The sequence below is a fragment of the Fringilla coelebs genome, assembly GCF_963513975.1.
Source record: "Fringilla coelebs genome assembly, chromosome: 1".
Lineage (NCBI taxonomy): Eukaryota > Metazoa > Chordata > Aves > Passeriformes > Fringillidae > Fringilla > Fringilla coelebs.
In genome coordinates this window covers 119,851,603-119,874,358 of record NC_140028.1, presented here as the reverse complement: position 1 = coordinate 119,874,358, position 22,756 = coordinate 119,851,603, and the positions used below count along the sequence as shown (strand labels likewise).

Genomic DNA, 22,756 nt, shown 5'->3' with positions numbered 1-22,756 from the left:
GCAATGCATTACCTTAAACAAAAATAAAAAAGGTTGCAATTATCCCCAAAACTTGACTTGCTGTTTGACCAAGTAAATATTACTGATTTTAGAAATACACATGTAAAAAAGTATATCTTGGTATCAGTGAAATGCAAGAGTTCAATACATTAATATTTATAAAGCAGTGCATGAATGGATGTTAAATTAATTCTTTAAGTCAAAAAAAGACAGTACCCATTTGCATTTCAACAAGTGAAACTTTTCCATCCATTTGACAGAGACAAGACTATAAAAGGTCTCAAATTTCTCCAATAAAAGTGCAAATTACATCTCAATATTTCGTCAGAGATTAAAAACAGAATTTTAGATGAATTATCTGATACAAAGATGGAAGTCAGGGTGCTGCTTCAAGATCTACAGAAGTAGAGCACTTTAAGACAATTAAATGATTTCCCTGCAGGCAATGTCTTTTCAATCCAAGCTAATGACATCATTTAAGGAGGATGGTCCATTTAACTGAAAGGATCTTTTACAAGGCAGACAGACAGAAGGCAATCCCGGAATGTTTTCAAGGACTTCCCATATTTCAGAATTATAATGGCAAAATGCCTACATCAGAATCTTAAACTCAAGCATTAATCAACAAAATGAAAGACTAATTTTATAAGAAAAATGTAATAAAACTCATTTTAAGAAGTTTTCCCTTCATTATTTTTTCCCTTAAAGGAACCAATTCTCTTCTAATGGTAATTATGCTGCTTCGGAGTAATGATAATACTCAGGCAGCTCAGTTTTAGGCTGCTGTTTTTAAAGTAAAGCCAAATCACTTCCCTCACTTGCAAGTTGAAGAGTAACTTTCATAAACTTTTCCACCAGTTTATATAAGCTATCTGTGATCTTTAAGATAGAAAGCATTGTACTGTTGCCTCCAGAGTGTACTGTACTACTTTTGGTATAGTCTATATACCAGCCTTTAAATTGCACCACCACCTTTTTCGTTAAAAAAAAAAAAAAGAAAAGAAAAAAGAAAAAAGAAAAAATCTTCAAATGAGCCAGTAAGAGAAAACTCTCAGTTTTAGTGTCTGTATCAGCAGTTTAATGCACTTCTGTAACTCCTGGGGGGAAGGGGGGGGGGGGGCGGGGGGGTGGTGCTAGGGTCCTAAACCTAAATGATTTTTCTGATATTGAAAAATCAAAGCAGGATATGCTATTTTTAAACAGTTAAAGAAACACCAACATTTTCATATTAAAATAATATTATTAAAACTAAGACATTATACAAAACTACAAACACCTCTTGTACTTCAGAAGGCAGCATCAGTCTAAAGCCAACCAAAGAGTCTTTTCACCATTTACAATAACACTCAAAGCCATGGAAGTTGTATACACATTAGGATGACATCTCTTAATAAATGATGTGGTTCTGAGGACAGGGGGAAAAAAGTTTACCTTATGTCCCCTTAATATCCATTTCAAATTGTCAAAAACTTCAGAAAGCTGGAACGTGTGAGACATAACGAAGAGATCTTACCATGTAAGCAGGAGCTAGAAAACGCAGAACTAGTCCTGGCTCTTAACCAGACTCCTCTCGCAATCTTGGGCAAGTCACAGCTACTTTGCCTCCACTGTTCCTCTTCATAACAGAGAAACAGTGTTCACATCTTTTCTAGAAATGCTGTGAAATGTTGCTGCTTTCATTATGCTTGTCTTTAAAAAAAGTCTTGTCTTTAGAAAGGGGAAAACATTTCATTTTCAGGCTTGCTGCGCCACTGAATTTTCCCCGCCGCACCCACACACTTTTTCAAAGTAATGGAAGTTGGAAGGTGGGAGGGAGAGAGAAGGGGCGGAGGGAAAGTTCCAGCATGTGTAAGACTGGGATGTCACATATGTACTGATTCCTGCATTTCAGAAAACTACACACTTTCTTCTGTGACTGCTAGAGCATACCTTAAATTGACAGAGGAAAAGTGAGGAGAACACCATGAAAGAGTATCCTTAAGGTAAACAGCAAGATGACTCTGATTATATAAATGAAATGGTTTTCAAAAAACCCCATTTTTTATTGTAATAATGTTGCCTTCTTCTTGCTTCCTTTTTAAATAAAAAATCATGTCAAGTGAAAATGCCGTTTCATAACACATACTAATAGGTCACTGAAAATGGAGGGAGTTCCACCAGCCCAAGTCAAAATTTCCTCAATTTGGATATGCACTTTTTAAACTCTGTCACTCAAAAAGCAAAGGAGTAACTGTAAAATTCAAGTTATTTTAGTTTAAGGACCTAAACTTTTGACACTCTACATCTTTCCCCACATAAAGAACGTATTCTGCAGTGGTGAACAAGTCACAAGAATGCTGTGACACATCAAAAGAATGCTGGCTTTTAAAGCCTGAATATTGTAATATGGAAATAATAATAATAAGGTGGCATTGCATAAAGTAATACTGTTGTATTCCTAACCACCTGGGCATTTTCTTAGTTGACAGTTATATTTCTAGTAAAGGAAGAAGAGATTTCTGTGGACTTCAACAGCCTCAAGAATTTAATTCCACTTCCTGTTACACATATCCTCTACAAACTAGGTCCTCCCTCCACCAGTATATTTGCACATCTGTTTCCAAACTTTTTCTCCCAGTTTTTGGTCTTATCCTGATTAGGTTTTCTGAAGCATGAAATTATTCAAATTCATACATACAGCAGAGGATTCTAAAACTGCCTTGATCCAATGAAAGTAAGGTGACATATGCAAAATACATTACCTCATTTACTGGCACTTAGCCAGTTTTCATGGCTTTTTTATTCAGTTCCAGTTTGTCCATAAACTGAACTCTCAAAAGCAGCCAATCAATCATACAGAACTGTATCAAAATAAAAATCTAGTCATTGTAAAGAGTCATTCTGATATTGTTTCCCACAAAAGTGTTTGCATCTATAACATGCTAATGCACTCTCAGATCTCCCCACATAGACTTGCAATTTTCTAAATATAACATACTTTGACAAAAAATTCTCAAAAACACCTGACAAAATGGTACTGGAGAACACCAAGCAGAAAGAGTCACTGAGACAAGTACTAATGAACAAGACTCTTGAATCAACTTTTCATGAATTATGTATACCATTATGTGTCTTATATCTCTACCAAAACCCATTTCTGTGCAAGATCAGAGGTATACTGAACAAATAAAATTACTAATTGCTGTTCTATTTGTTCTGATTTCATTAGCTTTATTTTATCCAACAGTACTCATGTTAGCCTATAAAACATACTGACAAGGGAATTTGCTTCTGGATATGTAAGGGAAATACAACATGCAAGGATAACTCGGTTCAAAATATTTACAAATCACTGGTATATTACTTAGAGTAATCTTACAGATGAAGAAACTAACATGAAAAAGCCATCAGAGCTAGACAATTGACTCTCAGTCACAAAGAATTCATTAATAATTCCACAAGGACCATCAATGTAATTATCAAACCAAAAGGACAAATTATGGCCACATCTACTCAATAATAGGAGCCAGAATGGGTAGTTATGTTGTAACCACACTTTTCCTTATTATAATGTTACCTTATAATAGCATTGTTCTGTTTTGTTTGTTAGAAGGGGAACCCAAGCAACAATCTAAACCACCCCAGTTCTGAATGAAACCATTTTTTTCTCAGTTTTAAGGTGATTTTAATTTGTTTAGCTTGTTCAGTTTCATGCACATGATTTTCATGTTTTTAAACATCTTGACTCAACAGATCTGCTTTTTGTACAATAACTTCACCTTCTTGTTTTCTATTTGGAAATTTTATTCATTAAAAGCAATTTTTAATTTAAGAACTGAATCATCTCTAATTGCAAATAGGGTGAAAAAATTCTCTACCTGACATTCCTAATCACAGAGCTTGGGAAAGGAGAAGTCAGTTGAAAAAAAGACTAACCTAGAGAATTAATAAAGGCTCAGACAGTCAAGGCCCTTTCCAAAATACAACAAGCAGCTATTTGATATCAACACTATGTTATGAATCGCTGCACCTCATTATCAATCGTTGAAAAGAAACCTCCCTCAAAATGTCTGACTCTGAAGGACAAAGGCAATTAACAGGAGCAGGTGAAAAAAAAAACACAATGAAAGTGTATTAGAGTGACAGGGGAATTTAAAGATGCCATGTGCATTAGGTTATATTTCCTAAATTAAGGCTTAAACGCAACAAGAACTGTAGATTCCTCAGACCTGTTCAAAGTTGAATTCAATCCAGGTTGAAAACATCCTGGAAGCACAACAAAGCTGGATTAATTCCTCTTCTCAACATACACATTAGTAAAGGTAGAAACCCTTGTAAACTCCATCTTAAAAAGGTAATAAAATGTTGCTAATATAAACGTGGTAGTGTCTTAGTTATGGCCTTAGTGTACCCAAAAATAGACATAGCCATGCTGCCTTCAGCCTTCATACTATTCAGTGTTCTGCATACCTTAAAACACTCCTTATTTCTACCCCTCTTCAGCTATAAAAACAAAAATGAACCACAATAATTAAACAAAATATTCTTTATATGTATTATGGCTATGTTCATACACAAGTCAGTCACCCAATATCCCAATGACTGTTAATGAAACTGAAAGCCTAATTAGCAAGATGAGGGGAATAACCCCAGCATTCTGGCCCACCTCCAGTATGAATAATTACTTCTACCTATGCAAAATCCCCCCTGTCATTTCAATTAGGTAAAATATTCCTCACATCCTGCTCTTAAATTGCTGGGTATTGTTTATAGTGCCATTGTAAGAGCTGCTGCATTCTACCCTGGGTATGGCTGCCTTTTGAAAGTAATAACGTGCCAGCTCCTACTTTTAGTTACTTTGTTCAAAAACCTGAGTTTTGCAAAAGGCTGGCTGCTATCAGAAAAAGAGACAACCAACTAAAAGAAAACTCCAACACTAATTTATTGTGCATCTATTAATAACAGAAGTACAAGATCTGTGTAGAACAGAGGGAACACGTTAACAGGTACTGAGGTATAAAAATAAGTCAGTCAGGCATAAGCATCTTTGGCAATTCAGCAGCATAACAAGCAGTCATCACGCTATCACAACTTTGAACGTCTCAGAAATTAAGCCAAAGCTAACACTTTCACAAATGACTGTGAAATCCTACCAGTACATTGAAACACCCTTTCAAAAACTCATACATATATACACACAGCAAATTTAACAAGGAAGAGAATGAAGTCAGTCATCAACTTCCAGGGCCCTTCCAGGGCCTCCAAAACTATTGCTGTACCTATACCTAGACATCGCTTCCTGCTCTTCCAGGATGTGCACACCCTGAACACCTGTTCCCCAAAACAGCCATCAATTCACCCCACTGCTTTCATTTTGCCTCATCCCATAATTTCCAAAATTCTCTTAAACCCCTAAAATTTTGATAACAATTCATTTTAAAATGTTATCTGACTAAAAAAATAATCCTAATTGAAAAGGGATTTAGAAGTTTTATACGTTTAATTAATGTTGAACTAAGAGGGACATTTGGGGCTTTTTATTGCTTCACCATATTAGAGTGTTTCCTTGCTCTCCCGTTCTGGGTCTGAACTGCCACTGAAATGGTTATTAATAAGTAAATTCCAGAATGCTTACATTAGCCCACAGTCCTTTTATTGTTCACTCCTCCTTTAAATCGCCCTAGCCCTTAAAAGATACAGTTTTAATTGACTATAAAATTCACTTAGAAATGTACTCACTGGTTTGAGTTATGAAAGATAAAAGATATGTTTTATTTAGGAAAATATGCAAGCAGATATCTACAGAAATTCACATTAACACTAACTGTACTTTCATGAAACACTTCAGTAACCACATCAGTGATTTATTGTTATTTATTGTTATGGCAGTATGGAAACTTCCACAATAAAATAAAGACCAGGAGTGAAAAGAGCTGTAAAACCATAAAAAAAAAGTTTGCTTTTTCCTCGTTCTGGCCTCCTAGGACTGTAAATCTTAGGTTTCCTTTTTCCTAAATTGTCTTCTTTCAAGGATTACCAGCGTTATAAATACCTTTGCTTTCTACTGACTAGACACATTTTCTCCTGTAGACTCACTTCCTGTGGGAAACGTTACATCCAAAATTACACACACACTATTAAAATTGCAATCACTGCCACAATTCTGTTCATGTATTAAAAAAAGCACTAAGAATAGAGCAGCTTTCAGTTTATCATTATCCTCTGTAAAAGGAATATCACTCTTGCATAGGAAATAGCAATATGCATATTAAAAAATATTTGAAAATATAGTAGAAAATAATTTCCATTAAGTACACCGGCTGGGGAAAAAGCTGCACACACCAATGATTAAGCATAAGTGTGCATCTGTCCTTTAAATATGCATAGCAGTAATAGCTTAAATGCAGTTCAAATCATGGCCAGGCTTGCTGCATACACAAATCTGCACCAGGCAGTGCTAAATTAAAAAGCACCTCTGATAAGTTTACAAAAGACAAAGAAAAAATTGGTTGTAAACTCCTCTGCATTGCAAAGATCTCTTTTGTCTGTCAATCAACAGAAATTATTCCACCATCACAAAAGGCAAACCTTTGGAGGCAGTATAGGTCTGTGTGTTGTGCAAATGTGCAGTTGCTAAGAAGCAAATATGCTTCTCCTCTAATCAAATAGCCCAGCTCAGCAATGCTGCTGGCTTGGGGCAAGAAGCAAATTCCACCAGCCACAAACTTAGAAACAGTCTTGAATTATTTGTTGCTGACCGCTGGCTGAACCCTGTCCTGATGAGCACCATCACCATTAGCCACTTCTCAGTGTATTCCATCAACCAATGGCAATAGCAGCATGCTACAGCTCAGGCTGCAAGGAATTGATCAAACAGGGTAATGAGACTATTTCTTCATGGAGGTTATTTTAAATGAATATAAATATTTTCTTTCTACATAATTTGCCACAAAAGGTCACTGAACTCCCTGCGATTCTAAAGAAAAATGCTGTGGTATCCCCTTTATATATTTGAGTTAGGATATAGCCAACAAACAATTCTGGGCATTTTTGATGATCGTGTAAATCTTAATGAGGTGGCATCCCAGACAATTGATTAGCAGCAACGTTCTATCTTCACATTTACGTATGAACAAAAAGAAGATTTGATGCTATTTTATAAAATCATGATATACCCATGCCCTTAAAATCTTTCATGAGAGAATATATTCTGTGAGACTAGACTTACACTTTTGCTATTAACAATAGATCATGCATATTTTGCTATGCTTGCCTTACTTTGATATTATAGCCCTTTCTATAGATTCTTTCAACTGAACTCATATGTTAAAAATACCCACTTTGTGTGTGAGTCAAGTTACTGATGAGACCTGCATTCAGACACCCTGTCGGTCATAGCTGTTTTCTTTAAAAGGCTACTATAAAGAGACACCAGGAGATATTTGAAATTTAATTCAAAGCAACTACTACAAAAATCCCATCAAGGCCCTCCTTGTCCTACACAAGATTTTTAATCCTATCATTTCCAGTACTGGACTATTTCTCCAATGCTGGGAAAACAAGTAAATATTGATTTTAATACCAGTCTAATAGCATTTTATTAATAAAGGCATTACACTAGGATAGTACTGAGAGTATGATAAATAAGTAGTGCTTATTATTTTCTACTTTTAGAGATAATAATATAAATATATTCAAATAAGTCAACTAAATACAATGGTTCATATTTGAGAATTTCCAATGTTACCTTGAATAACTTCAAGTAAATATTTTCAACACAGAAGAAAATTTATATTTACACCCAGGGATTAGTATAATTCGTTCATCTGAGACACAGCACTTGAAAATGCAGGTTGAAATATAAATTAAAATATATATATATAGGATTTAAATTAGTTCATCTTGCCCTGATTAATAGAAGTTCACTTACCTAACAACAGAACAGGCTTCGGATATTTTTTTTAATTCACATACAATATTCAAGGGTTTGGGGTTTTTAAACAATATAAAATAAATATGTGTAATCTGAAATTCTGTTCCTCTTATGTGGTTAGAATCCTCAGCTCCTCAGGCTTTTTCTCCTCTAACTGAGTATCTCGGACCAGTATAGGAAATAATTTAAAAAAAAATAGTAAGAATATTAATAATAATTACAAAAAATAGTTTAAATCAACGGGCTTTTCCTCCTACTTCCTACCCCATTGAAATACTATTTCCAGAACATTCTTTTCTAACACTTTATCAATACCATCATTATATGTTATATGGCAGTGAAATGCATCTAAGGCTGGAATAGAATAAAGAAACTCAGATGTGTTTTTTCTCTTAAGCCACCATTTTTTCATTTTTAATTTTTTTTTTAAAAAAAAGTTGACAGCAAAAATAAAACTGTAGTCCTGTGAGGACAAAAAAGAGAGCTTTGTTGGCTATTTTTTCAAAAACATAAAGGTTGTTATATCTGTAACGCAGAGCCTACAAATTCTTATCATTCATTTATCATGTCTTTGAAAAGTCAGTTTCCAAAAATAAAAAGGAAATAATTCGACATTAATGTTGAAGATGTTTAAAAATCTGTGTGAGGACATGATGCTAGGACTATTAAAAACATACAAAATCCTGAGAAATTATTTTCAACATAGATGAAAGAAGCCAATTTATACATAAATCCTATTTTTTCCTCAAAGCAATCTTAATATGTTAACTCCTAAATTCCATTTAAAAAAAAAGTGGTCCCTTACAATACCAATAAAAAACAACATTCATTTGGGGGGTGGAAAAAATCAGCACCCACTCGCAAAAGATGTCTCATCGACGAACTAACATTTGACAAAAATCAGTGGAAACAGCAAAGAAGCCAATACAACTTCCAGTGCCAAGGAGCCAGATGGCACTGCTGGAAAAATTATATCTACAGACTGGCAGCTTGATCCCATGATTATTGCCCAAGGGAGGAGGAAGAGGAAAACAAGAGGTATTTCAGTGTGATGGAGTAAATCAATTATCACCAGCTCACTACAGCATTTTCACATTATTTTTATACCACATTCTAAATATCGCTCAAGTGAATGAGAGCACTGGAAGATTACAGCAATCTAAGGCAGAAAAAGAGGTGTGCCATACATTAAAAAAGCAATATGTACTTAAATGGACCTCTGTCAACTGCATTACACAGTCCATATTTCCAAATGAAATTTGCAGATATATTGTCGTTAACAAGTAAAAACAAAGTTTTCGTCTAGCGGTTTTATTTTTGACATGAAATTCCAATTTTTATCTAAAAAGATTACAGACAAAAACATCTCTGCACTTTTCAATATGACTACATTCTTTTGTGTATTTTCAACTTTTAACATGCAGTTATTTTACACATACAAGTACCAAGCAGCCATTTTGCTAAAATATTTCAGAAATCTTTGATCAAACAAGTTTGTGGAAGTCTCACCAATTGTTTTTCTGATAAAATACCGCTTAAAGATAACTTCTGAAGAAGCTGTTAGAGAAAAATCACTCCACTCCTACTAGAAGGAAAGCAGTTCTAGAAAACTGGAAGTTTTTCTCCCACTATCTTCATATGCGTAATAGTCAAATTACTAAACACAAAATAGACAGAATTATAAGAATAATGTCCTGTGAAAATAGGCAAGGTTAATTTTTTTTTAATTGGAAGTCAATGACAACACTTGCATTAACTTCTTCTCCAAGAAAATGTAATAAGGCCAATTTCCTGAACCCATTCTTGCAAAAGAACACATCCTATTAACCTACCAAAAAGACTTGGGCCACCTTCACTTCACTTGCATCCAACCCATTTTCATTTTTATTGCACTGCCATGTACATAGTCTAAATATCCTTCTGCTCCCATTCATATTATTTCAACACTAATCCTTTTCTCTTACCTCTTCAATGCAGAGCAATGATGCACAAGTGCAGATATGTGAAGGGCATCATAAACTAATTGCACCTTTGATTACATATTGTGAGTATTTAAACATCATCCCGGTCCAAGCTGTGAATGCCCCATCTCTGGAGTGTTCAAGGCCAGGCTGAATGGGGCTTTAAGGACCCGGTCTAATGGAAGGTGTCCCTGCCCATGGCAGGGGAGTTGGAACTAGGTGATCTTTAAGGTCCCTTTCATCCTAAACCATTCTATGATTCTATGATGCAGAGAAATACAAAATTTGACTGTAGAGTAAAGAGCAAAAATTATTTTATATGAAGAACAGGATACCCCTGAAAAGGTATTATCAGGCTCCGATGTACCCTGCATTAAGGAACGTGCATCCAGGCAGGCAGAGTAAATATAGAGAAGACAGGAAAATCTCATTTAGAGCAGAAGAGATCTTCCTCCATTAGGTAGCGTAGGTTCATTCATAATTCCCTGCTCAAAAAGGGCTCAAAACTCTTTCTGACTACCAGCAATAGAGAAGACAAGACCAAGATACTCCTAGGATATTACCCATCATTACAGCGATAGTTAGTGATGAATAGGCTGTGGCTAATATTAGTTAAGAAATTGGAGTAGTAATTTTAGTTTGGAGAAAATGTGACATTCAGCAGTTTAGTCTGTTACTCTTCTCTTAAATCCTACCATTGTACATAATCTAAGTAAACATCTATAAAAATTACTAGGAAAGTATCATACTACTACTGCTGAGTGACAGATGTCCAAAGAAGTATGGTTCCTGCTGAAAATTTTTAAGCAGCGAACAATTAACTGCAAAATGTTCTTGAGAAGGCCAGTAATGAACCTGTCCATTCAGCAGATACCATAAAGACTGAATCTAATGTGTGGGAGTTTTTTTGCAAAATCATTCAATAAACCTTTTCATGACACAGTTTTTACTTTTCCACTCAAATTTAATCTCAAAATTCACAAATATTAATCCATTGCAAGCTTCCTTTTATTTAAAAGGAAACAAACACAAATTCACTAAAATTAATGCCTGGACTGCATGATGCCTGATACAAAACAGGCCTGATTTGTTCTTGCTTAAGATCCACAGATTCACTTAGCGCCTCTACAGAAAGTACTAATCAATTAATACACAAAAACAGAAACATGGGGAAAATCTTCTTCTGTTCATTAGGATTTACACACACTTCATGCATGCAATAAATTAAATATGGGCACAAATTCTTAATCACCAATTCAGAGAAGGAAATGCCAATCTTAGCTTGTACTCACACTGCAAGGTTATACTTTCTTTTTTTTCCAGTAGATTCCTATATCCAGGGACTTCTAAAGCTTCATCCTTAAGACAAAATATGAATTACCACACAGACCATTGTTTTAAATAGTTCTGATCTAATCTAAAACAAACAAAACGCTATGGTTCTGTAGAGCTTTTTCTCCCAAGATGTTTGTGACATAGCGTATACTGAAGGCAGACCCATTTTTCTGTCGTACCATGGTAGATCTCAGGAAGGAAAGGATGCCTCATGCCCTGAATGCCAAGCAGCATCAATCTGTCAGACTTGCTTTACTCTGGTACCCAGTGCCACTGGAGTAGCATGAAGCCATGCTATCATCTATGAGTGATGCATCTTTCTGATTCTAGGGAAAGGAGTAAGGAGCAGAATGGAAGCTGCCTTACCACTACTGCTTGGCAGGAAGAAAGAGGAGTTACAGGGAAATCAGAGGGCAGAAATTCACTTAGTCAAGATAAAGTACCAATAAGGTCCTAAAATCATAATTAACTGCCTCCAAAACCTACTTGAAAAGCTTATTGCATATCCAAGAGGCAGAAGGAAAACCTCTCCTCATCCTTTTGATGTCAGCTATTTGTGATGCATAAGAACCAAACTAGAAGAACATTAGGCCAACGAGCAATATAACATAAGTAGGAAAATCTGTTCACTTCAACTTTCTGGACTTTTTTTTTTTAACCACGGTATTGTTATATATCTTGAATAAAATTATGATCTAATATGAAAAAGAAATGGATTAAGCAGGTCATTATTTAGGTTTTTTTGTTGATATTGTCGTATGTAGTGGTGGAGTATACATGGCTGTTTTGTTAGTGTTCAGTCACTGAAGCAACATAGATGAAATAAAATGAGCAACAAACCATGTCATCTCTCCCATGGGAGAAAGGTAAATGTTAAAAGAACACAGGGGTTTATTGTTTGATGGGAAGTTTTTCATCATGATAATTAGAAGTTCAAACATTTTAGTATCATCAATTTGTACACACGGTTAACCTACACAATGCCATTTTTAACTTTATTGTTGACTTTATTAGGGCCAAAATTTCACTTAAAACTTCTGCTTCCTATCAGAAATTATTCCCTTATGTTCTGTACAAATGGTTTAAATCAAATTTAATTAGATTAGCTTCACATATTTCACGCGCACTTTTTTTTAAAACGTCTTGCTTCTCCATCTAAGTCATTGCTGCTATATGCACTGGTATGGATCCTATAAACAAACCAGCAAGCAACCAAGCAGTTCAGCTGTTTGTTCTTTTCATAAGGTTTCAAAAGCAGCTACATGTAGAAAGTTATAAAGATTCTATTCAGTCTTCAAAAATATTCATTACATTCATTACAGAGGAAAAAAAAATATACTATTACCATGTCTTTTATGGACAAAAGAGAGTCAAATATCAAAAGACTGACAGAGGTTAGGGTATGTATTCTCTCCTAGCAAGCAGAGTGCAACATTGGGACAAACTGCCAAGGGACAGTGCAATTGCACCAGTAGAGATTTTTAGGAAAGATGAGACAGGTGCCCACCAAGAAACATCTCGGACTGACTGTGGGTGACACATTGATTTCACTCTTAAGGTCTCTGCAATTCAACAAGCAGTTGATCTTTTTTACAGCTTTCACAATTTCACAAAGTTGGAACCCTCTTCTCATGTGTTAAACAGAGAAGAGGGAATTGCATCTGGGAATTTACACTCATAGGGTTGGTCCCACATGTACCAATATCCTTAAAAACAGAATTTAAAAACAAAAGCTTCATATTTTAAGTTCCTCTTCAGTATGTTTTACTTTTCACTGTGTTCCATCAGCTTGTAAAAGATTGTATTCTGGATGATATCTAAACTGTCTGTAAGTGACTCAGCCTAAATTTGTAGTGATACATTGTTCCTCTGACAACCTCAGCACACCACATCAGGAATTTTAGACTTCAATCTTCCTGCTTAAGACTGGGCTGCTAATTAAAATTTATTATGTTGAAAGCAACATTTTTGATCATCATATTACCATTCTCAGCCAAAAATGCAGAATTATAATCCCCTTCAAAAATGCAGAATTATAATCCCCTTCAAAATTCTGACATGAACTAGCATCCCCTCGAAATAATGTTAGCATGCCAAAGTCCAGTCTTTACACATTTTCCACATGATGGGCTACTGCCCTCCTGCCAGTGCTTAGTAAAAGCATAAAGCAGAAGCCACCTTTTTTCACTGAAGATCAGCTGTCCAAGTAAACCTAGATCTTACTTCCCCTCAATATGACCTTTTTTATTCAATCTTGAATATTAAAGGAGTTATAAGGAATAATAAAGTACCTGGTTTTCTGCCTTCAATGAGACCTACCTATGAGAAAAACAAAACAAATAAAGAAGTTTCTCATTCCTTTCAATGGCTGTCATGTACTTAGGTTTTTACCTCTCTCCAATATTCAAAGTAAATAACTCATCTCCTACAATAACTTGGGTAAATTTCCAATGCTGTCATCCCCAAGACAACCAAACATCCTCTCCATTATTATGTTATTAAAAAGTAGTATTCAAGACAAGACTGGAGGGATAAGAAGGGCAAAAGGAGAAAGGATAGAATTCCTAGCTGTATTTTCCATTCTCCAGCCTTTGATACCTTAGTTGCTAGCAGTGCTTAACTGAGGAACAGTTTTTGCTTTAATATAGTGTCTCAAAAATAAACTCAGTACGAATGTAGTTGCAGGAAGTGGGAAAACCACTTGTGTGTATGCACAAAGATAAAACCTTACACTGAACTCTACCAGCCTTCTTCAGGGACAGTATTCAAATGACTAGACCTAACAAATAGGAAAAATAAGGGGGGAAAAAGCTTAATCAGTATTTGTATTTGAGACTTAACATGTAAAAAGAAAGAGCATGCAAAATTCAGTCACACAAGTTTGTATTCTCACTTGATCAAACTGCAAAACGTGATGCTTATAGTAAGTAAATACTATAGATCATATAAAATAGTTTACTCCAGCCTGCAAAGACTTGTACAGAACTTTTCCAAAGAAACTACACGAAAACAAAATGCTGATGCCTGTTGCTGCATCCAAAAATTATAGCAAGAAAATCATGTTGCAGGAGCAATAAATTTTGCTCATTTTCAAGACTGCACTTTGACGACAAACAGTTAAAGCACAACCCTTTCATTTACTCTTTTTCCTCAAAGCTCTCCAAGTGCCCAGTTTTGCTTGCTCCAGCCCTACCTTCTTCCACTTCAGCTATGGGGAAATTTAATAAGAGATTCTCAGACTGTTTAAAAATTTTCTACTAAAAAGCATATTTTATTCATAAGCTATAGCCAAATGTGATAATCTGAAGAGCATACAAGTCCCCAGAGACATTTTTAGTACTTGTTTCATCCTTACCTTCTCCAGGCAACATTTCTACACCTTCCATAGAAATGGTGATGATCTAAATTATTTCATCATACCATTCACTGTGATCTTTTAGATCCAGTAATTATCCAGTTACACACTTCCTGCAGAGCAAAGCGACATGTCTTCTTCAGAGGTCCACTTACAAAGTTAAAGTTTGGTCCTTTAATACTAGTGACATTTCTTACTATAAAATCATGTTACCATACCATAAACCAAAAAAAGTAAAAAATCCCTATATATTATAAAAGAAGATTACAGTGTTATTAATCAGGAAAGTTTAAGCCTGCCATTGAACCTGTATTTAATAACTAGGAAACTTGAAAATTAAATGAAGAACAGTAACTTTTTTCCCATTTATTTCTCAACCAAAAGTAAGTTTGTTCCCAACTTGAAAGAAAATCTTCTTTCAATTTTAAAGTATTTTGGTGTGCTTTGGTTTTTAACTAATCAAGACATATGTATTTCCCACTGCATATATTCTTCAATACACAGATGGAAGGGGAGTAAGAAATTACAATACATAACATTGTTATACAATGTACTATACAAAAAGCTGTCATTTAAGTTGCAAGAAACCTAGTCATCAATAAGTGAAAAAATACCTCGCTCAAAAATCAATTATGTTGAGTCTTTTGTATAGAGAAGTAGTACACCTTTCAGGCAACTGGTATTAATGAGCAGACATGGCTATAGAATCTCCATCTGTTTTTCTGACAAAGCTGTGACTACTCCAGTCTCTCATTGAAATTCCATTAATCTGGTGCACCAAGGACCAATGCGAAAATCAAAACTCCATCTAACCCTTTATCAGCTCACAATAACCTACAAGTGAACTCTGCCTGTTAGCATACAGCAAGTTATGATTTTGCTATCAATCAGGCTGTTAGCCAATAAAAAAAAAAAATCAAGTTAAGACCAGAGTGCCTGGCTGTGCTGTTTTGTTTGGTCTGTCTTGTTTTTCAGTTTGTTATTCTGTTTGGGGGTTTTGTTGTGTTTTATCCCTCTTCCAATTTCTGTAGGGTGTCTGGACATGTAAGCCCATGCATCATTCTCTTTCATTGTGATTTAATTGCTGCCAGCAATCAAGTCAAAGCATCACTGAAGTGTGCTTGAATTTCATTAGATGATATAACTTATGCTACTTTCCTACAGTACCTAATAAACCATAAAGAAACCAAAACACATATGGCTTGAGGGAATAACTGGAAAATTAGGTGGCCATTTGGGAACTGAGTGAACTTTTGAACCAGAGGAATAGAGAAAAAGAAATATTAAAAGGAAAGACAGACTTAGAATGCACACAGAGACGTGGGGGTTTGACCTTTTCAGTACCTAGAAAATTACATTAGCATTATGAAAAATACATATCATGTTTTGAGTTTATAATCCATCAAAGTTTAGATACTTTGTTAGTGCCTACCATAAGGTAAAAGTCAAAAGGACAACATAACAATCAGATTTGACAAAAGGCCTTTAGGTGACCTGTGCTAATTTAGTTATCCCGTACTTATTGTTAAATGGATTATCCCTCTTGTAATTAATACACCATTAGACAAAGGTCACACAAAAACTCCAGGATTTTACAATGACTGTAACATATACATAATACACTAATTCTTTATCTGTTACCAAGCGTGTGCCTTCACAAATTATGTTTTGACAGTAATGCCGCAAAGTCAAATTGCGACACTTTGGCAAGTCATACAAACCTTGCAGCCTAACTCAAGTATATAAAGAGAAATGCCTTGGGGCTTTTTAGCAGAAAATATATGTAGAAGGTTTTACATAAAAACTGAAATGGACTCAAACATAAATAAAAAACCACCTCAATTCGGTTACCCACAGATAAGGCCCTCTGTTAGCGCTGAGAGCCTTGAACCTACACAAATCAGGTTTTAGATCTGTACAGAGCCCTGCTGAACTGGTAATTATACCAAATCAAACATCTACAGACCATCTTACAGACCCAGTTCCTTGAGTAGGATTTAAATATTGAACATTAACAGACCACTAAAAAACTAAAATACAGTATTAAGCTTCAAGAAACCCATTTATGCCTATTAGAACTGAAACAAATGGCACCTCTGGGGATCAATCCACCTCTTATAAGATTTTCCCAACATATATTTTCATACACAGGCTAGGTGGCTAGACTGGAATGATGGATTATATATATTAAAATCAAAATAGTCTTAGAATGACACATTAGACATTCAAAGAGAAAAAGAGGAACACTGTATACTCCAATAAATTACGTATTTACAGATCAGAATTTATCATCTTTTCTCAAATTTTCTTCGTGTTACACTCCCACTAGGTAATTAAAGAGGATTTATCATAAAATACAGAAAGACCAGCAAGGTAAAATCACCTCAAATATAAAAGAATCGTACCCACTATATTTCTACCTAAACTGGTATGAATTAGTCAAGATATTGTTGAGCAGCTATTGTACCTACTCTCATAACTTCCAAAACAGGCTAAAAATTAATCACCCATCTGTACAAACTCATACAGTATTTCACATACTCTTGCATCAGCATTCTCCAGCCGTTCATTATTTAGGTTATGAACGTTATCACTTTTCTCTTGATTAACTGTTTTGAAACAATTCTGTAATCGTGCCTCCTATTAAATAGTCATATAATTTTGTCACATACCCTTTATGCAATCAGTACCATGTTATTAAGTTATAATTAGAAATAATGATAAGATTATGTTTGTAAGCAAAAATAAATACACAGAAAGTTGCATTCATCTGTAGTTTTGAAAATTAGCTTGGGTTTTCTAAATGCCACACTCAATTTGACTGATAATTACATTTCAACCAGAGAGCAAAAAGGCCTAGTTTTACTTTTTTAGTAGAAGGTCACACTGCCAACATGCAATAAGCTCAATATAAAAAAAAAAAAAAAGTGTGATTATTATTGTTATACATTTTACAGAGTTCTGGACATAAAAAAAAAAGCATTATTCTGAATCAGTGGTTAGAAGGTTTATCACTTATGCATGTACTTGACTTATCCCTGTTCTGCAATAGACATAATTTTATACCTCATAAAAGCAATTTATGTTTCCAAAGGGAATAATCTGGATAATATAAAATGTGGAGTGCTGCATTGCAGGAAGCATATTTTCATTCAGCAATTGTATTTCGAGATGGAGCTGCACAGTTTGATCATCATATCATGTCAGAAAACATCATTCACTAGTAAGTCTATCTAACTTCCAGTGCCACAAATTAATATACATCATTAATTTATTTGTACATATATTTAATTTACTGCCATATATTATCCATAGAAGATGTTTATATTATGTATACAATAAACTAATCTCAAAAATATGGACACTGTGCTAAAGCAAGCTTGTTAACTGTTGAAATATTCCATTGCTCATGTCTTCAGAACAGCCGCATTTAGCATTGAACTTAATGAATACAAAATAAAACAACATGGAAAACAGCTATGAAGCCTGGACTTTTCCTAAATGCAAACCCAAACTTAAAATTTATATAACAAAAACATTGTACAAAACACTGTCTTAATGGAAGGAAACACTGTAGGAATAATTAATTTAATATTTTATGAACCTATTCTGCATGGAGTTTGCAGAAAAATATCAATCACATAAACTGTTTCATTATTTATTAGATAAATAATACAGTAAGCCATTAAGTAGCACAATAAAATTAAGCAAGAATCTGATAATGTTGAATTAACAAACAATTTGTTACTACAAATATTCACACTGGTTTAGCCACTGATCTATCTTTAAAAATATATGTATCTACAGAAGATGCTTTGTTATCAAAAAACATGAGTTGAGAAACACTGTGTAAATTTGAGACAGCTTCACTATGCTCTAGGACCACTAGAGAGAGCTCTTCAGTTCCTTTAAAGGTTCTTGTAAAGGTAAGAAAAGCATTCAGCTGCGCTGCTTATCTGTTTATCTGTTTTCCAGCGCTAACACTCGCATCAGGAGGATCCAATTACATCAGCTCATAGCAAACTAGCAAATCTAGTACTTTCTAAGGTAAACAGTGTCACATACCATCAGAAGGGGCTTCATCCTCTTTATCATATCGGTCAGATGCTATTGAGACACTATCAGGAGGTGAAGAAAGAGAGTTCTCGGACTCTTCCTCATCTTCCAGCTCTGTAAAAGTCAATACACATTGCTAGTGAAATTACTTATCACACAAACACACAGAATAAAAGTATTTCCAATAGCAAGGAGGATATTAATTCCTATCTGGAACTGAAAAAATCCTATTTCTCATGGACACTGGCAGGCTCCAGCGCAGCTGTGAGCGATGCCATTCTAGGGCTACCTTCTGACCCGATGTGTAAATGCTGCTGGAGCAGTTTCCCTAAATGCTGTCGTATAATGAACCTGCTCCCAGCACTGCACAGCTGGCAGCTTCTCACGAGGGGAGAAAGAAACACCACAGCAAAGAGGCAGGAAAGATAAAACACTGGCAGAAGGAATAAAGGAGAGCACCGGGCTCCAAAGTTCCGCCTGTCCAAGTGCAGGATGGAGCTGCAGCAACTTCACTCCCAGGAAATGCCTAACTACTGTTGGCAGCAGTGACCTCTGCCCACTTTTACTTTTCTTCACTGTAATTAGGCACTGCCTTGCAAAACTCTGTGTGTATTCCTCCCGTGAAGCTAGAAGTGGAATAGCCGCCTGGCAGCACCTGGTATCAACCTGTGGCTTAATGCAGCATTCTGTTAATGAATTTCTTGCCCAACTGAGAGCCCTGCTACAATAGATACAAAATCTACATTACCAGTTAATCTGATGCACTTTGATCAGTGTCATGCATAAGCAAGAAGGTCTAGGAAAGATACAGTGAAATCAATATTACTTGAGGCTTTCACCTAATTAGGCAAAATTTAACTTCTTCCTGAAAGTCAGCATATTTTCTCAGATATGTTTAACACATCTAGGCAAAGAAGAGGGGAGGAAATAACAAACTACATTGCTCCTTAAAAAAAAACAAATAAAATCATTGCGAAGGAGAAAACGCTAAATATGACAAAAATCATCAGACCAGAATCCTAAAGTTGATGGTCCAATAGATTAAATAGCCCTCAAATTTCTTGAAAATCATGTAACACTAAATTGTTCAAGCATTGCCTTTTGGTATATACAAAGACAAAGGCTTTCCAGAGACATTCATATATCCTTCTTTATTTATGTGTTCTCTTTTGGAGCACTGGATCAGAAAACTAATGTCTAAGAATCCAAAACAAACCCATGCATAGTGAAAATATTCTTTTCACAGGTGCAGAAATTGCATTCATCAGTAGGACTGCCTAACCATGGCTGAGTTTTACCCCCTCCCATTTAATAATGGAAATACTCAGAAAATTCAGAGACTATGACAGAAAGCTCCATGACCATTTGCAAAAAATAGCAAGTTTTCCATGCAGTTAAAACACCAATATCTGATACTTGTTTTGCTGCAATTCTTTTACATTCAAAGGTTGTCAAACACTAGCTAGGCTTTCCCTTCATTAATTTAGTATGCTTTTCTTAGGAAAGCTTCCTCCCAAGCTCCCATGCCATTTAACAACTGCTCTGAATCTGAACCTGACTCCAGCCTATTTTTGACACAGTCCTCTCCCAGTAGCACTCCAGTCATTGTGTTAATCTGATCAAAATATTTGCACTTCATCACACCTGTCAAACCTATCAAAAGTAAATTATTTCTCTCTAGAATTTACCACTTCCTCCAAATAGAAAAACACAGAACAGATAGCACATGAACAGAAAATATTATGCCTTCTTTCTAACTAGCATGATCATCTTTTACACTTAGATTCCAGAGACCAGGTGCCTGTTTCTCTTTGCCTATATATATCTGTATTAGATTATACACTCCATATAAAAAGAGCAAACATGATATTCACAACCTATACAATGGCAAAACTCCATTCCATTCCAAAAGTTCCACTGTCTTCCTGTCCTAAACTTTTACTAGTACTAGAATGCATAGAATATATGTGCGTATGTAAGCCCTGGTTGTCAATCAAAAATGTCCTCTTATTAGATATGCATAAACATGTTATCATTGAACCTTCATGAAAGTGCCAGCATAAATTTAAAATATTAGGTTGTATTTCTAGAAGAAAACAATTCCAGAAACACCACACCCCAGCACATATAATTCATGGGCTGAATGGCAAACCTTAGTATATTTGAATGAATAAGACTTGTGGATGACAAGGAGGTGAGTACACACATAGAAAGAACATCTCCAGAGGATTTTGTCCCACTCGGCATAATTTCTAATGTAAGTTTGCAAAGCTGCACTGTTACCTTGCTCTTCCACTAAGTCACCACACTACCATTTTCCAATTACACTTAGGATTTCAAATTTAGTAAACATTTGTGCTTTACTTTCATATAAAAGCCAGATGACCCAGGAACAAGAGAATTTTTAATACATACATACATACATACATACATACATACATACATACATACATACATACATACATATTTAGGGCATACCATACAGACATCTATCATTGGGCTGGTTTGACTTTGATAGAGTTAAGTTTTTTCACAGTAGCTGGTATCAGGCTATGTTTTGGATTTGTGCTAAAACCAGTGTTGATAAAACAGGCATGTTTTAGTTACTGCTGAGCAATGCTTACAGAGTCAACACCTTTTCTTCCTCTCACACCACCACACCAGTGAGTGGGCTGGGGTGCACGAGAAGTTGTGAGGGGACACAGCCAGGACAGCTGACCCCAACTGACAAAGAGAATACTCCACACCATAGGATGCCATGCTCAACTTATAAAGCTGGGGGAAAAAGAAGGAAGTAGGGGACACTAAGAGTGATGATGTTTGTCTAAGTCACTGTTACTTGTGATGAAGTCCTGCTCTCCTGGAAATGGCTGAACACCTACCTGCCTACCAAGGGCAAGTGATGAGTGAATTCCTCGTTATGTCTTTCTTCTGTGTACAGCTTTTGCTTTACCTATTATACCAATGTCATACCAAGCCATGAATTTTCTCACTTTTGCCCTTCTGATTATCTCCTCTACCCCAGCAGAGGCAAATGAAGGAGGGACTATATGGGCTTTAGTTGCCATGTGGCATGAAAATCATGACACGGTTATATACTGTATTTGAAACAACAAAAACCATAGCAACACTGAATGCAGATTCATAATAAAACAAGTTTCTGTTTTATGTCTAGAATATCCAAATTCAACATGCCCTTAAAACAAAACAACCAAAAAAAGAAAAGTGTTGAGAGTATTATGAAGAAAGAAATTACACACTCAGTGCTTTACAATTGTCAAAGCATTCTCTAGATTTTAAATCCTAAAGAAGGCTTGAAGACCTCCATGAAAAAAGCCCTCACTGAGAAAGACACTCAGAACCAAAATATAAATCCTGTGTCAAACAATACTACATTTAGGTATCCACACTTTACATGAAAAATGAGGAGAATAGGTGGCAGACTCTGGATAGAGATACAAGCAACCTGCACTCATGCAGGACTAGATTAAACAAAAAAATCCTCAATTTTTTATTTTAGAGTAAAGAAAAATAGTAGCAAATAAATAATATTTTTTCATCAATTTATACTACACACTGAAAAATACAATTCTTAAATAATCTAATTTATACAGAAGAACTGCAGGCATTTCAATAAGAAAGCTGACTCATTGTGCTCTGGAGTTTTAACAGGCAACATTTCACAATGTGTTTATGTACTGGCATAAAAGAAGGACTGCTTTCTGGTATCAACCTTGGGGTTCTTGCCTCCTAGTTCTGTCAGGGTTAAAAGATATCTTAGAGCTGTATGCTGTTAATATACAAAGATATTGCTCCTGACAGTTCACAAAGAGGCTTCCTGTTGATCCTATGTCGTCTCCTGCATTCCCACTCTGAGCAATCTCTGCCCTTTCCCCACTTTGTATGCTCCTCCATCAATTGCATTGAAGTTTATCTTACACCTATTGAGTAAGAGCAGTCAGAATTGCATTTGAAGCTTCATGTGTTACTCCTTGAACAGTCAGAGGAGTCAGTGTTGAGCAGCACAAACCACTATTCTTTTCAGGTGCCAAGTATCTAAAAATACACCCAAAAAGCATCAATAAATTAAAGAAAAGCATTCAACTTGCACTTATGTAATAGAAAACCGAACTACAA

General features: G+C 35.4%; 1 protein-coding gene across 1 annotated transcript in view; it reads right to left on the bottom strand.

The window, feature by feature from the left end:
• Nucleotides 1–22,756, bottom strand: part of SKAP2 (src kinase associated phosphoprotein 2) — a 118,449-nt gene that overhangs the window by 76,708 nt on the left and 18,985 nt on the right. The window contains exon 4 of the mRNA XM_084204745.1: nucleotides 18,629–18,733. Coding sequence (XP_084060871.1) covers nucleotides 18,629–18,733 — 105 coding nt within the window. The remainder of the gene's footprint in view (nucleotides 1–18,628; nucleotides 18,734–22,756) is intronic.